Below are 15916 nucleotides of genomic sequence, written 5' to 3'. Positions count from 1 at the left end.
GGTACACCTAGGAATCCAAGTTCCATTAGGTCTTATTTACAGCAATATTTATTCTGATCATCAGGAAAAGGAGAAAGCAGCACATTAATGCAAGTCCTGCTGGATACTAAATTGGGTATGCCTAGAAACACCATGGAAGACATCCAGAGTACAAAGGGACCTGAAGAAGCTAGAAATATAGGCAGAGAAATATCAAAATTAAATTTGATTTGGAAAAGATCACATGAAAACATCTGGAGAAATAAACTACTATTCAATGAGTTGGAAATACCTAGAATACCAAAAGACAGAGATGACAATGATCAGCAAACTAGACTTGAGTTCCCAATTTAACAAGGCCTTAGGAAATACTTCTACAGCCCCAAAATGGCATTAGTATCATCTAAATGAACAAGAAGTGGATGTCACTCTGGCATTTTGAGTTATATTTAAAATAAAAAACACATGAGATTACACTTAGATTACTGTTTTAGATTCTGGGCACTTCAATACCAGAAAGAAAAACTGAAGGGAGTTCAAAGAAGGATACAAGAGATTTACTTATGAAGAAAGATTAAGAGAGATAAAAGTGTACAGCATGACTAAATGATGGGGGGATGGCAGCACATGATAGCCTATATATACTTGAAGGGTGTAAACAACAGGTAATGAGGGGGTTATTCAGGATGAAACAAACGTTGTATAAGTAAAAGTAACAGGATTAAATTAAGGAATGGAAATTTAAGGACAAATATAAGGAGAACACTTCCTAACAGTGAGATCAATTAGACTGCAGAACAAGTCTTTCAAAGGAGATGGTGGAAGCCCAATCACTTTGCACAGGTCAAGTTAGACTGAAATCCCTATTACAGAAAGCAATTCTCCACTGACAAAGGATGACCTAGATGACATAGGGCTCTCTCATCTGATTTCTGTGATTCAATGAGCTGCTTAATGGAGTTTAGTTGGAAATGTAAAAGCACTGGATGTGACGTTCCATGTAGATTACTCCATATGATGATAAGAAGCCTACGAAGTCTAGTAGGTAAATATGAAAAGGTACAAAAAAAAGGAGGAACAAAACCCCTGCACAGTTAATATTTGCCTAACCTGTATGGACACTTTTGCATTTGTAACCTGCAGTGCTTCTGTCAACCACACCATACAATAAAAGTAAATATTCTGAAGTGTCCTATTAAAGTCAGCCTGTATTTTATATTTTAAGGAATAACGTGTTTCTGTGGTTGCAATACAATAATTTGCATTCATTTTGTTAATTCTGTTCACTCACCTGCTCCACTCCGTCTAGTGCTCATTTCTGCAACATAGGTCCATTCATTTGTACTAGAATTATAGCATTCCACCGTACTAAGGCACTGACGTGATGCCCCATCGTAGCCACCAACAGCATACAGCATACCTAGAAAGGCAATCGCCAAGCCCCCCGCCCCACAGTATGCACAGATTAATCTAAGTATTTTAATACACAGACACAGGTATGTAGACTCTGATGTCCTATATATATGCAAACAGGGAAAACATCGATTCATTTACACTCTCTAAATCAGACTATGAAAAACAACAGTCGAGTGGTTAAGGGGAAGGTCCTACATAAAAACAGTTAGCCAAAAGTACTAGTCTCTGGTCCCTGTTATTTTAAGTTGATGTGAGTTTCCATGATTCAGCAACTATATGAATAAAAAATGCTGGGTTGCTCAACTGAAGAACCCGGTGCCACTCACTCTGATTTTAATCAAAAATTCCACAAAGGCGAACCATTTCATATATGTGCAGCACTGAAAGCTAGCCAATTCCTTTCTTGGGAAATTACAGGGTGGAGAATTTTTCTATAGCTTAAATTTTCAGAACAGGGACAGCAAGAGGCTCCTGTGACAGTGCACTCCATATGATTTTATGAAAATATGCTAATGAGTGTGAATATAACATAACTGGAATATGCTTCATGCAAAAGGTCTCTTGTAAGGTATCATTCTAAAGCTTATAATCTACTGAGTGTGGTCACACCATTTGTATAAATGTATCATTCTTGTATCTGAAACTAGACATATGAAATATAACTCTGAGGTCCTATTGTAATCATGCAAAGTGTGGGCCATTAACGGTGGTTTGGAATCTTGATGGCTCCCATTAACCAGGACAACTGATTGTAGATGGCTCCATTTACTTGCAAGCTTTCCTGAGAGTCAGACCAGGAAGAATGAAGACTTGGGGTCTCACAGGACACATGACCATGTCACCTGGTACTCGAATCCATCTTAAACCTGATGCTTTTCCATTAAGAAAGAGGGATGGGGACCCAGAGACAAAAGTTTCCCAAAGCTATAACAGGGGGTGGAACAGAACAAAACAGGTGGCAGTCAGGAGAAATGTAGCTACAACCTGAGCTAACAAGAACTAACCTGAGCTAACAAGAACTGTACTGGGGAAAGGACTGGGCCCAGACTAGGAAGGAGCTTATTGGAACATCTCTGAGGGTGAGATTTACCTGTATTCAGTTTCCTACTGTATTAGACTTATACTTGTGTGCTTTATTTTATTTTGCTCGGTAACTTACTTTTTATATTCAATAAAATCACTTTTTGCTTATAAATTAACCCAGAGTAAGTAATTAATCCCTGGGGGAGCAAACAGCTGTGCATATCTCTCTATCAGTGTTATGGGGGGCGGACAAGTTATGAGTTTACCCTGCACAAGTTTTATACAGAGTAAAATGGATTTATTTGTGATTTGGATCCCATTGGGAACTGGGTATCTGGATACTAGAGACAGGAGCACTTTCTAAGCTGTTTTCAGTTAAGTCTGCAGTTTTGGGGGATGTGGTTCAGTTCCTGGGTCTGTGTTGGAGTAGGCTCAACAAGGCAGGGTTCTGAAGTCCCAAGGTACCAGGGAAAACAGGCTCAGAGGTAGTCTCAGCACATCAGGTGGCAGTCCCAAGGGGGTTTCTGTGACTCAACCTGTCACAGCTCCCATACCATTAAAACCACACCTCTAACAGAGTAGCTCAAATTTCTGTGTTACACCAATGAAGAGCTATTAGAGAGATGACTTATTGAATCAAACTTTGCTAGCTTTGTTTGGAAGCAATCAAATTATAAATTTATGGAAATTTTTCAGTTTGCTTTAGGTGTACTAGGCCAACTATTTAACAGATGGTTTCCACATTACTTTGTGCACATTTCTCTGCAGGCATGTTTAAGTACTATCACTTGTGTGCAAAACAATGGTTTGACATGTCCAAATGAGAGCACACAAAGAAGTTCAACCAGAGGCTGAGTTGAAGTCCCTTTGAAAACGTGGCCCACAGTCTACCTTTTTATCAGCTTCAGAGCACAAAGCTTCTGGATAGCTCTTCACTTCTGGGTTGTATCCTTATTAATTCCTCAATAGGCAGGGTACAAATCTGAGTTCATCTCAGGCCCAGTCAACACTATTTTAAAAATCTATTCTAATATTTTGTTCTAAATAAAATAAACCATAACAAAAGCAGTTTCTACTAAAAGATGTGACAGTGATAGCGGGTGAATATAATAATCTACATGTTTCTTAAAGGCCCTCTAAGATGGGGTAATAAACTAATCTCCTAGTCTAATGACCAAAATATTTCCTATTCTCAGATGGCTTTTAAAAAGCAATTAGAACAGTTAAGCTCTGTCCACATAAGCTGAATAACCATGTTCACAGAGGAGTTTTGAAAAAATATAAACGAAGTTTAAAGTCTGCTCCCCAATGTGGCAGAAAATAGCATACATGGTTGTGCTAACTTTTTCCCTACTTGCAGACATAAGGTTCTCTCTATTTTGTCACTGACTGAATGTGTCACTAATCTATCCTTTTAGTTGAGAATGTTCCATTCCCTACCCCACTTTTTGAATACTAGCAGAGAGAAAAGGCAGAAACTTTCAGAACTGTATTTGTCTTATTCTCAGTTAACAACAAGGACATTTGGATGTCTGCCATCACTACTACACCGCTATGCAAATACTCTTCCATTCTATATATTTATTGTACATGTAGTATTTGAGTGAGAAAAAAAATCTTACACATGTATAGACAGTGACACAGACAGGACAACTAACATTATCAGATGACACAAAAACTTACCTCCAACAACACCTACACCAACACTACTCCTTCTTGTGTTCATTGGAGCTACATGAAACCATTCATTAGTCTTCATATTATAAGCTTCTACGGATGATAAACCTGTTTAAACAGAACAAATCTGTGACTGACATATTCACAGTATCCAGTCTTTAGACATTCTCTGTGCTAAGATTTGCAGTCAAGCTTTTTTCTAATCACCATTAATGGCTATACATGTGGCCTGGGAAGTATTATTTGGACAGCCCACAACATACTGTGATGTTTAGAGAAGGAATGGTGAATAAATTCTTTGTAGAGAGTCAGAAAAATGTCTTCCTTTCTTTTTTTAAATGATGAGCTATATGGTACAGTCTTCTGCTCACCAACACTTACATGTACATACATACATGTGCACATCGCTTGTGCGTGTGCACATACACTTCATATGTCACTAAGACTTAGGAATAAGTGTGCATATTTACATTACAGAAAAGATACAGAGAATCTATTCTACGTGCACACAGGAAGGGGCTCCGAAGCTCAGTTCTATCATGAGGGAGTTGTCAGAGTACCGTAGTAGGACAGTGAGGAGGAAATTTGGCTCTGCAGTGGCTCAGATGCTGTTGAGTCCTTTTGAACCTGCACTCTAGCAAGTGGGGGCCCAGATCATTGCTTCCACATAGTACATGATTTGTGAATGTTCAACTACACAAAAGGCTAGTTGGCTTTCCTGGTCTTTTTCATTTGAAATGCCAGGAACAATATCGAGATGTGTAAGTAAATCGGACAGGATTATTTCAATAGTAGCTAAAACTGTAATAACCAACACAGTAGTATTTAAAGATAAAATACCTGTACTCCCATCAAATCCTCCTACAGCATATAAGAGCCCATTTAATACAGCAGCTCCCAAGGTACTTCTCCTGTCTTGCATATTAGCAACACTGGTCCATTGGTCCTTCACTGGATCATAGGAATCGACTGTGCGAACTCTTAAGGAGCCATTGAAACCACCGACAGCAAAAACCAGTCCATCTATGTACACCATACCTTGAAAAAACAAGAGTTTACTTTTCCTTACCACTGACTTTCTTCTGTGTTCAGCACATCAGCGTTTAATAAGTAACAATTTATAATATAGATGCATTATACACCTCTACCTTGATATAACGCTGTCCTCAGGAGCCAAAAAATTTTACCACGTTATAAGTGAAATTGCGTTATATCAAACTTGATTTGATCTGCTGGAATGTGCAGCTCCCACCTCCCCACTCCCACGTGCTGCTTTATCGCATTATATCCGAATTTGTGTTATAATGGGTGGGGTTATAACAGGTAGAGGTGTATAACCAGATTTTTAGTGACAATTTATTCAGTTTAAAATGTTAAATTTTACATGACATTAACGCAAAAATGCTCTGCAGTCTGGATTTCTCTCTGCTTATAGCTCCTCAGGTGTATTACATTCCATGATATTTTAAACAATATTTTTACATAACGGTTCTCTCTATATTCTTTAAACATAAAATGATGCTCATCACTGTAGTATCTGAACATCCCATACACATTAATGGATTTACCCTCAATATCATTGCAAGATCTATTTTACAGATTGGGAACTGAAGCACAAAGAGATAAAGACCAAATTTTCAAACTTGAGTGATCTAAAGTTAGGCATCTAAATCCATATTTAAAAAGTAATTTAAGTAAGTGGCCTGAATTTTAGAGGCGATGAGCACTTGCAGCTCCCATTGAAATCTATGCTCAGCACTTCTCAGGGCACGTAGAATAAGTAGTAAAGAAAGAAGAAGCATGGTTTCAAATATTGCTGTAGACAGAGCCCTTAAGTTACACATCACATACCCGCTCTACATCTTCTGGAAGGCAATTCAGCCACCTGATGCCAGCGCTCTTCTTTAAAGTCATAGCATTCCACACTGCGGATGGCCTTTGGTGCTTGTCCGCCAACCACCATCATCAACTGCAAGGGGATCAACAACATTTACTGCTTATTTGCACATATGGGAATATTTGAAAGGCTTTAAAGTGCTAAAGAAAAACATTTCTCTGTACAGCCAATAATCAAAAGATGTTTCATCCAAATATATCCCTAACATCTTACAAGTTAGGAAAATATAAAAAGATTTCTGAAACATGCAATTTGTGATCTTTCCGGCAAAGGCAGTATTTGAGGCAAGACAGAAGGAAATTCAGGCCTTTTTATACATGCTGTATGGGAAAGATTCAAATAGCCCTGGCCACCCAGGAATAAAGATAAGATGCAATGGATGTAGTTTAATTAAGTCACAACTTTAGTCACTTCATATATCTGGAAATAAATCATACAGTGCAGGTCATCATTCTTTCCTTAATAATTTCCACCTATTTCGGAGGTCTGCTGTCAGATATTCCCCTTTCCAAGCTGGTTCCAAACTTATTGCTGGGACCCTGCCATGCTTCTCTCATATGAAGGTTAAGAGAGGGTGGGTGGATATAAAAAGGTGGAGCTGTCTCCCCACTATGCCAGGAATTAGGAGCCACAATCTCCCTTTCCCCGGTTTCCTTAGGTGGTGTCTTCCTCTAAATCCACTTCCAACTCCTGATTATCAGTGAATAAGAACATAAGAACAGCCATACTGGGTCAGACCAAAGGTCCATCTAGCCCAGTATCCTGTCTTCCGACAGTGGCCAATGCCAGGTGCCCCAGAGGGAATGAACAGAACAGGTAATCATCAAGTAATCCACCCCTGTTGCCCATTCCCAGCTTCTGGCAAACAGAGACTAGGGACACCATCCCTGCCAATCCTGGCTAATAGCCATTGATGGACCTATCCTCCATGAATTTATCTAGTTCTTCTTTGAACACTGTTCAGAGCCCCTCTGTAACAAATCCTGCACAGGCCACCTGCTATATACTAAGTTGCAACATCCTGACCTAACCTTACCTACCCCACCAGATATGCTGCAGGGAAGTGACAAAAATCCACCCTGCACTGGCCAATCTGGCAGTGAGGGCAAAATTCCTTACCAATCCCAAAAGAAAAAAGTGTACTAGTGCAATGCCAACAGCAGATCATAAACATCTGGTTAGACTCAGATCCCATGTGTGGGGGGGTAAATGATGTGGATCGATGACTGATGGGAGAGTTCCTTCCAGAATGCATGGGGTATAAATATCTCCCCTCCCTCCACTGCACACGGTGGGTCACTGCTCCACCTGGTCTGGCCACTTCCTGTTCCCCTTGAGGTTCCACTTAGGTATGACCCCTTTTTGCCTCCCCCATAAGCCAAATGCAGTCAGGACTCTGGGAAGAGCACCGTCTCCTTTTCTTCCTCCCACCCAACCATCACATTCAGTTGTGGTAAGCACATTCTGCAGGAAGCTGAAGATAAAGAGATACTCTGGGAACTTTTGAGGGGGGATTCTGCCCTCAGTGTGAGAATCCAGCTTCTAGATGAAGTCAGTGAGGACTGTGAATGTGCACCTGAGAGCAGAATCTAGCCTTTGATTTGGTCCTCTTGAGGGAAGACTAGTTGCAAAGCTTCACTGAATATGCAGAAGTCAGAGGAATGGCATTGACATCTAGCTCCTATTCTGCCACTGCTGAGTTGGAATAATAGTACTGTGATCAAACTTCTTCTGTATTTGGGTGAAAGAGGAGAGGAGCCTAGGTATTTAACACAAGTACTGTTAGTTGAAAACAAATGAGATTATTTAAAATACTCCAGAATTAGACACAACCACATAATTTTATCCAGGTTTACATTCCCCGCTCCCACCCCAGACCCATAACTTCAGTTCTTAAGATGCTACAGCAGCACCATAACTTCTGTGGGCTCAAAAATAGTACAATTCTATAACATATATTCCTTGAAGAGCCAAAACAGAGACATTTATGAGCTTTATGCTCCATAAGAAGTTTCTGTCAGTCAGTTTAGGATCTAAGCTGTTACCATGTTGCACCTTTCTCAATGGTGAACAATTCTAGTAGGAAGACTGTGTAATGGAGAACCCCAGTTACAGCCCAATCCAGTGTTACACTTTCATCCCAGACTTTAGACAAAACTGAATATAAAGAAGGCACCAAGTTAGAAGTTACCTTTGGAAGGCTTACAGGTGTTCTCAGTCTGGTTCGAGTACTTTTCATCAATGCTCGTTGCTCAGTTGGCAGTAAGTGATACTTCATAGCTTCAATGAGGTAATCTTTACATGCACTGCTGTTCTTTACCAGCGTCTCCTCTTCAACCCTCTGTGCATTAATGAAAGTTTGACAAGGTGTCAACATTTTAAAGTAAAACACAAATCACAATTTGAAGTGAAATAAACCTACATTACAAGGAAAAAATAAAGCACTGAATTAGTAGATCATACCCCAGCCAATTAAAGGCTGGAAACACCATGATGTTGATATGCCAAGTCCCTAGGGAAAAAAAATGGGAGAATACAGACCCTTCTAATTATTAAATGGAATATATAATTTTAGGCAATGGCAAGTGTTTTTAGTCATTTTCTTGATGGTCAAGCAGATTTCTAGTTTTTCCAAATCACAATGTGAGAGGTTCAGATAAAATGAACTATTTGAACAAGAGGATCCCGTTAAACAGAAAATTTAATACAGAAAAATAGCAAGAAACAGAGTGAACAAAATTTAGACCACCAAAATGACCTATATTTGCTCTTTACAAACAGTGATCTGATCTGGAGAACCACAAGCTTCTTAGAAGGTAAAGAATACACTTCAGCATTTATACTCAACTCCGTTGAGTTTTCTTCTGCTGTTGACCAAGATGCCAATTACCTGTGATAAGCATCTTAACACTAATCAAACCTTATGTTCAAAATGATAACCTTACAAAACTGGCAAAACTGTGGTATATCTAAACTACATAAAATAGACTTCCTCTGACACGGAATTCTACATATTTAAAAATGATAGAACATAGCTACCATGTACTAAAATATAAAACATTAACTTTTAACCATTAAAATCATGAAAAGAATCACTAAAAACACGTGCTATATAAGGGATTACATTACAAAAGGAAGCCCAAATCTAAAGTCAGATTAATAATCACTTATTTACAATATGTATTAAGGAAGCATTCATTTGAAACTATTGGTATAGCATTACATTTAGACTAAACCATAATTAAATTACTCTGATGTAAATCTGGCTGCTGACAGACAGGATCATAGTAAAACCAGCATGTGTAAATTCTTGCTAGAAGTCGTCTTCTTTTTGCTTACCTGAACTAAATATTCTCGGGAAAGTAAAGGCAGCCGCACATGTTCCATCAAGCGTGCCATTAGCTCCTGCCTCACATCTTTGTCATGGTTTACCCATGCTATCACTGCTTCAAAAACCTTGCAGAAAACAAATACATGCCATTAGTCCCCACCTGTTTTACAAATTCATCAGTATGAAAGTACAAGTGTGAACCCAAAGCCAATTTTCATTTGAACCAAAGTTTCTGAAGCATAAAAACAGGAGGCCACATAAACTGGCCACTCCAATCCTTTCAGCATAAGTTATCCTATATAATATTCCTGTGCGTACGTGAGCCAATCTCTTTTTGAATACATACTCTACTGGTTCCTCAATGAGAACTCCCAGTGGATTAGGACACTGTCAAATTACTCTCACTATTATGAAAGCTGTCAACAAATCTAATCTGAACTTTTCCAATAGGAACTAATTTAGTTAGTGCTGTAAACTCAATAAAAGCCTGCATCTAAGTAAAGATATTTCCCCACGCTACTTTTTCTTAAGGTTCTGAAGTCCATAACTACCAGCCATAACTAATCCCCTTGCGTCTTTGCTGGTGTCATCACACTTGACTCTCACTAAAGTCTATAACCAACTAACTAGGGCAAGACAAGTGTGATTTCTCTCCCACTGCACAATACTTCACTGTTTCTATAAAATCAGAGAATTAAAACTGTGTCTTTCTAGTGACAGACATTTATATATTAAAAAGTAATAATAAATAATAATAAATAATAATAATAATAATAATATTTGGAGATATACCAATCTCTTAGAACTGGAAGGGACCTTGAAAGGTCATCGAGTCCAGCCCCCTTGCCTTCACTAGCAGGACCAATTTTTGCCCCAGATCCATAAGTGGCCCCCTCAAGGACTGAGCTCACAACCCTGGGTTCAGCAGGCCAATGCTCAAACCATTGAGCTATCCCTCTCCCCAAGCACTTCTGTGTGGGAGAGAACTAGACTTTCACGATACCATGGGAATAACAACATGGCATCAGTTCTAAGAGGATGGCTGTGTCTCTTATGCTCATAAGGGCTTCAAAATGTTTTTTAGTTTATATAAAACATGTGTGACCATTTGGCTATACATATTGTGTTCAAATAAGCTTATATGTGTTAAGTGTGCCTGAACAGGGGGATTTAGCCTCCTCTTGAAGAGATTTTATGGGCTGGCCTCAGCTCTCCTTAGAGAGATAAGCACATTATTAATGGGGAAAAAAACATTGTATGTATATGTTCAAAATGAAAATATTTGTAAATCAAATTAGTTAGGTATTTGTTAAGGGCTAATTGTAGGTCCCACTGAAATTAGTGGGAATTCTGCCTTTGACTCCAATGGAACCCAGGACCTGGCTGCCTGGGAAAACATAAAGATACCTTAAAGATGCTTTGGTCATACACAGTTATCTAGCAATCTCTTTTGCAGCCCTTCCCTACTCTTTATTTTTTTAAATTGGGACACTGATCTCCTAAATCTGAAGACCAATCTAGCTTGACAGCTGTCCACTTTGGTACCCTTTACATTAAAAGTATTAGGTATATAAAAACTCTTCGAAAACACTATTTTGCCCAGCTAAATTAAAGCAAAACCCAATTTATTGTATGTCCCCTTGTTAGCAGATTACTACATACATGTTGCTGCATTAACACATGTATTAATTGGTTTACCCCAAAGCTGGGAGCTTTAACTTTTTAACTGTGAGTCAACTGGTTAAATGCATTCTTAGAATCCTTAAGAGCTCAAATCTGTCAGGGGATTAACTGAAAGGTTTTAACACCTTGACAGCATTTCTGTAAAAACTTCCTAAAGTGCAGAGAACACTACGTGTGTGTAATCAATTAAACCATTTTACTGAGGGATTAACAAAAAAATCCATCCAAAAAATTATGTAAGATCTGAGAAGAATGGATACTTTTTTTGTCTACCCAAAAGGAAGAAAGGATAGATGTAGCTTACCTTTTCCTCTGATGCAATTGTAAGTTTGTCACTGGATATTAAACTGCACACCTGTTCTACACCAAGGTTGAGGAATTCTTCACCAAGTATGACATCAGAAAAATGCTGTTCTGTTTAGAAAAAAGTTCTCTTTAGCATACACCATTGAGTTTAGTTTACAAGCAGCAATAAAACAATAGCATGAAAAGCAAGATTGATTTAGCATACTATATGTTGGTAAGTCTATAAACAATACCTTATTTTATAATATTCTCTGGTACCTCAAGTTTTGATCGTTGCCTTCACACAAGCAGAGCAGACAACTTTTATATACATTTTCAAAGAGGCAAAGGTTATTTTTAAAGTTAAACGTTAAAGTTTCATAAAAATAACTTTTCACATTTTATAGTAATGAAACTGAAAACTTGCATTAGAAGTAATTTTCATAGTGATTAAACAGATTTTTTTCAATTTAAGATATTCTTTGAAAGTCAAGTTGGCACACCACTTGCCCATAGGGAATTCCTTATTTTAAGATCCCTTGTTCATATTTTACTAGTTTTATATTGGAAGGTGTACACCAATGCTTCAAATACAACATGAATATGCATTTATAGGTTGTTTGGATATATACTTACAGCCTATAGTACAATCCTCAACATTAATAGTAATTTTGCACAGTTAGCATTCTAGAACTGATCTCAGTGACGTGCATCTGACGTGTACTTCAGCAAGCATAAATAATTGAATTACTTTACACATCTATATTTCCTTTCAGAGCATATCTAGACTCTTAAAAACATTAAATTAAGCATCACAGCCACCCTAGGAGCAACTCCTATAACCATTTCACAGATTGTGAACTGAGGCACAAAGAAGATAAATGACTTGAGCAAGGTCTACAGTGAATCAGTGGCAGAGCCAGACATTTTATTTATTTATTATTTGTAATAGAAGCCTGCCTCTCACTTTAACAATTAGAGCATGCTACATCTAAAAGCCTTCAGTTTAAGGAAGTACTTGACTGATGCTGGTCTATTCAGCTTCACTCTGGTGATAACTGTCACCTCTGGGTCTGAAGTGACATGCATGGACTGCTTAAGCTATGTGTCCCTGGACTTGTAAATCCTGGGAAAGAAGGCTTGGCACACAGAGCACTTGTCCAGGATGTAGCACTTTCCTAAGCAGAAGAGGCATCAGCTGTGTCCCTCCTTCAGTATTTACACCCTGAAGGTTTGGACTCTGCCATGAGCTGTTGTGGTTGGTACTAAGTGCCTTGTCCCTCTGTATGGACTAGGGGGCTGATGGATTTTTTTAAAATATCTTTTAGAGCAAAGAAGTGCGAAGATGATATTCTTCACCAAATGGGTTGAAAGAACTGGTTAAGTGTCTTGGAAGTGACATGGTTGCTTATAAATAGGCATAAAAGGTAGCCTCCTGGTTATTAACTGGAATTTTTTTCTCATCACCTGTCTCATCACAGAGAACAGCCAGTTTGATGTTAGGAATTTAAAAATTTGCTTTGAAGTGACAGAAAACAAACACACCAGCCAGGAGCAGACAAAACAGATTAAAACCAAAGTTATATTTTTAAAGCCTTTTCCAGTATTATACAATATAATACTTCATGCATGACATACACTACCACAGACAAAGATGTTTAAGACCAAGAGTTATAAAGAATACTGAAGATTTCTAGGTTGAGAAGCCTGATTTTTCAGTAAAGCACATACATGAGTCTTCAGAACCTCCCTATGCGAAAACCTTTTGATGAATATTTAAACAGATTTTAACAAAAACAAGTGAGCATAAAACATAGGAAATGCCATACTGGATCAAGACATCTAGTCCACTATTGTGTCCCTGACTGTGAGAGCATCAGATGCTTCACAAGGAGGTTCAAGAAACCTCACAATAAGATGTGAGATAATCTCTGCTCTCCCACTTCCTCCTTCACCTCACCACTCCTCACATTTGATAGTCTCACCTAATCTCCAATGGTTAGAGACTGGTTTAAATCCAGCAGCATGCAATTTTACTTCCCTTCTATACTCTTTAGCATTGGTTAGTCTTGTTATAGTTAGAGTTATCATCAATAACAGCATCCAGTCTCTCTTGGAATCTTCCTAAATTCTTCACCTCAATGACATGCTGGGGCAATGAGTTCTGCAATCTAATTACAAGTTGAGTAAAAAGCATTATCTTTCATCATCTAAATTTGCCATCTCTCCATTTCATTGAATGTCCCCTAGTTCTTGTGATATGAGATAAGGAGAATAGACATTCTTGATCTACCTTCTCTATACAATTCATTATTTTATATACTTTTTTCATGTCTCCTTTTATTCTTTCCCTAAGGTAATCAATGTCTCATTGTACCAGTGCTCCCATTCCCCTTATCATTCTCACCACCCTTCTCTAAACCTCCTCTAATACTGTAATAGATTTCTGAGATGGGATAATCAGTTACACATTACTCCAAACAGGGCAGTAACATTAATTTATATAACAACATTACAATGTTATCTCTATTATTCTCCATCCTTTTCTATATGTAGCCTAACATGGTTTGCTCTCTTGACCACAGCAGCACTTTGCGCAGAGGTCTTAGCTGAGATGCCCAAAATGATGCCCAGTTCCCTATCCTGAGTTGATACAGTTAATTAGAATCCCATAAGGTGTATGAGCATTGAAATAAGTGTATGTTCTCCACACACACACACACAACCAGTAAATAAGATGAACCAAAATAATTGCATGAGTTACCCTGTATGAACAATGTGTGTCACTTAAAGCAGTAAGCATGAGAAGGCGATTTGAAACAGCTCCTTTGCTTGCAAAATATCTTGTTTGGATTCAAAGATATTTCAGTGAAAGTTTCCACTCCCAAGAAAATCTAATCTTCAAATCTAGGAGTAGGCTCAAAAGCAAACGAATAGATTTACCTTCTAAGTAAAATAAGGGCATGGAGGAATTTTCCACCTCTTCTGTTCTCTTTTTAAGCCATGTAGGGATAAGATTCTGTAAACTTTGAACATAAGACTTCCTAGAGAATGAAAAGGGTTGGCAGCCAAGGCCAATTGAATGAACTGAGGCATAGGCCAGTTGTGGAGATGTACATAAAAGAGATAGGCAAGAAGCAATGGAATTTCAAGGGAGAGGAAGGAAGTAGAGCAGGAGAAGTGACTATCCTTAAATTAATCTAATCCAGTGGTTCTCAACTCGCGGCCCAATCCACACACAGCAGCAGCCCATGTGACATTCTCACGGTCATACAGGTATCATTGGATGCTGACCACATAACACATAGTGGGGTGCATATACGGCCCACAATGGTAACTAGGTTGAGAACCACTGATCTAATCCAATCCTTAAAGAAAGTTTAGGTACAGAAGCCCTCGTTTATCCTTCCCTAATAAAACCAATCAAGATATTTAAGCATCCATGCAATTCAAGTACCCAATTTACTCTATAATCAATAGTAAACCGTCAATTATGTAAACACCTTTTTAACAAGTGATTTGGAGTTATGCCGTACCATAAATTTACTTTGTACTTTACAGAATAGGAAGAGACATGTTCCTTGCTCAGAAGAGATTGCAATCCGAACAAAATATAAGATACACAAGATGAAAACTCAGGAAATGTTATCTATGAGAAAAATCAATGTAGGAAGGAACCTCAAGGACAGAAACAGATTTTAGAAAGGAGCTGGACAAAAAGAAAGCAGGGGTTTGAAGAAATGGAAGACTGTTTAAGCCAGGGGTAGGCAACCTTTGGCACGTATGCTGAAGGCGGCACGCGAGCTGATTTTCAGTGGCACTCACACTGCCCAGGTCCTGGCCACCAGTCCAGGAGGCTGCATTTTAATTTAATTTTAAATTAAGCTTGTTAAACATTTTAAGAACCTTATTTACTTTACATACACCAAGAGTTTAGTTATATATTATAGACTTATAGAAAGAAACCTTCTAAAAACATTAAAATGTATTACTGGTATGCGAGACCTTAAATTAGAGTGAATAAATGAAGACTTGGCACACCGCTTCTGTTTACGCAAAGGGGTTGGCATGAGGTTAGGCACAAAATAAAGCATAAAGCCAAAAATGAGCAGGTGAAGGCCACAGTGAAGAAAGGAAAAATGAGAACAAACCATCCACAAAATAGTCAATACAAGGATTCAGGTTCTTGAGTGCTACTGGTAGCAGAGAAAACCTATGAACCTGCAGTCTGATGCACTAGGGACAAAGGAGAACTTCATCACAGCAGGTGGATGCCAGAATAAATTCTAGTTACCAAAAAGGCTAAGCTGTTATCTGCTGCCTCTTTAGAGTTAGACGGTTACCAAGGAGATCTTGTTAACTGTTTGATTCATATCCTCTAGCAGAAGACAAGTGAAATTGCAGCTAAATGAATTATTGTAATGAGAAATCAAAATAGGGAAGAACACAGTAACTGAACGGGATCACTTTTAATGGCTCATCAACAATAATTTATCTAAAGATAGTACACTGTTGAAGGTAGAATACATAACTGCCTTCACACAGTTTATAATGCTTAAGACACCTCTTGTGTACTGCTACAACCAACCAGTCTGTATGTTTCACATTAACTAACAGAACCACAA

The 15916-nt window shown here is 38.3% G+C and overlaps 1 protein-coding gene across 2 annotated transcripts in view; it reads right to left on the bottom strand.

The window, feature by feature from the left end:
* The window catches only part of KLHL2 (kelch like family member 2), a 105213-nt gene that overhangs the window by 15132 nt on the left and 74165 nt on the right, over window positions 1-15916 (bottom strand). Inside the window, exons 1-8 of one of the 2 annotated variants that reach the window (XM_032785266.2) lie at window positions 13277-13852; window positions 11311-11420; window positions 9332-9448; window positions 8184-8333; window positions 5947-6064; window positions 4936-5133; window positions 4102-4203; window positions 1271-1399 (exon numbers count right to left, since the gene is read on the bottom strand). In XM_032785266.2, the coding sequence (XP_032641157.1) occupies window positions 1271-1399; window positions 4102-4203; window positions 4936-5133; window positions 5947-6064; window positions 8184-8333; window positions 9332-9448; window positions 11311-11420; window positions 13277-13394 (1042 nt within the window). In that variant the 5' untranslated portion in view covers window positions 13395-13852. Of the gene's footprint in view, window positions 1-1270; window positions 1400-4101; window positions 4204-4935; window positions 5134-5946; window positions 6065-8183; window positions 8334-9331; window positions 9449-11310; window positions 11421-13276; window positions 13853-15916 lie in introns of those variants that run through there. The other variant, XM_032785265.2, reaches the window with a different exon arrangement.

The sequence above is a fragment of the Chelonoidis abingdonii genome, chromosome 5 (genome assembly GCF_003597395.2).
Source record: "Chelonoidis abingdonii isolate Lonesome George chromosome 5, CheloAbing_2.0, whole genome shotgun sequence".
Classification (NCBI taxonomy): Eukaryota; Metazoa; Chordata; order Testudines; family Testudinidae; genus Chelonoidis; species Chelonoidis abingdonii.
This window is presented reverse-complemented; position numbering and strand designations above follow the sequence as displayed.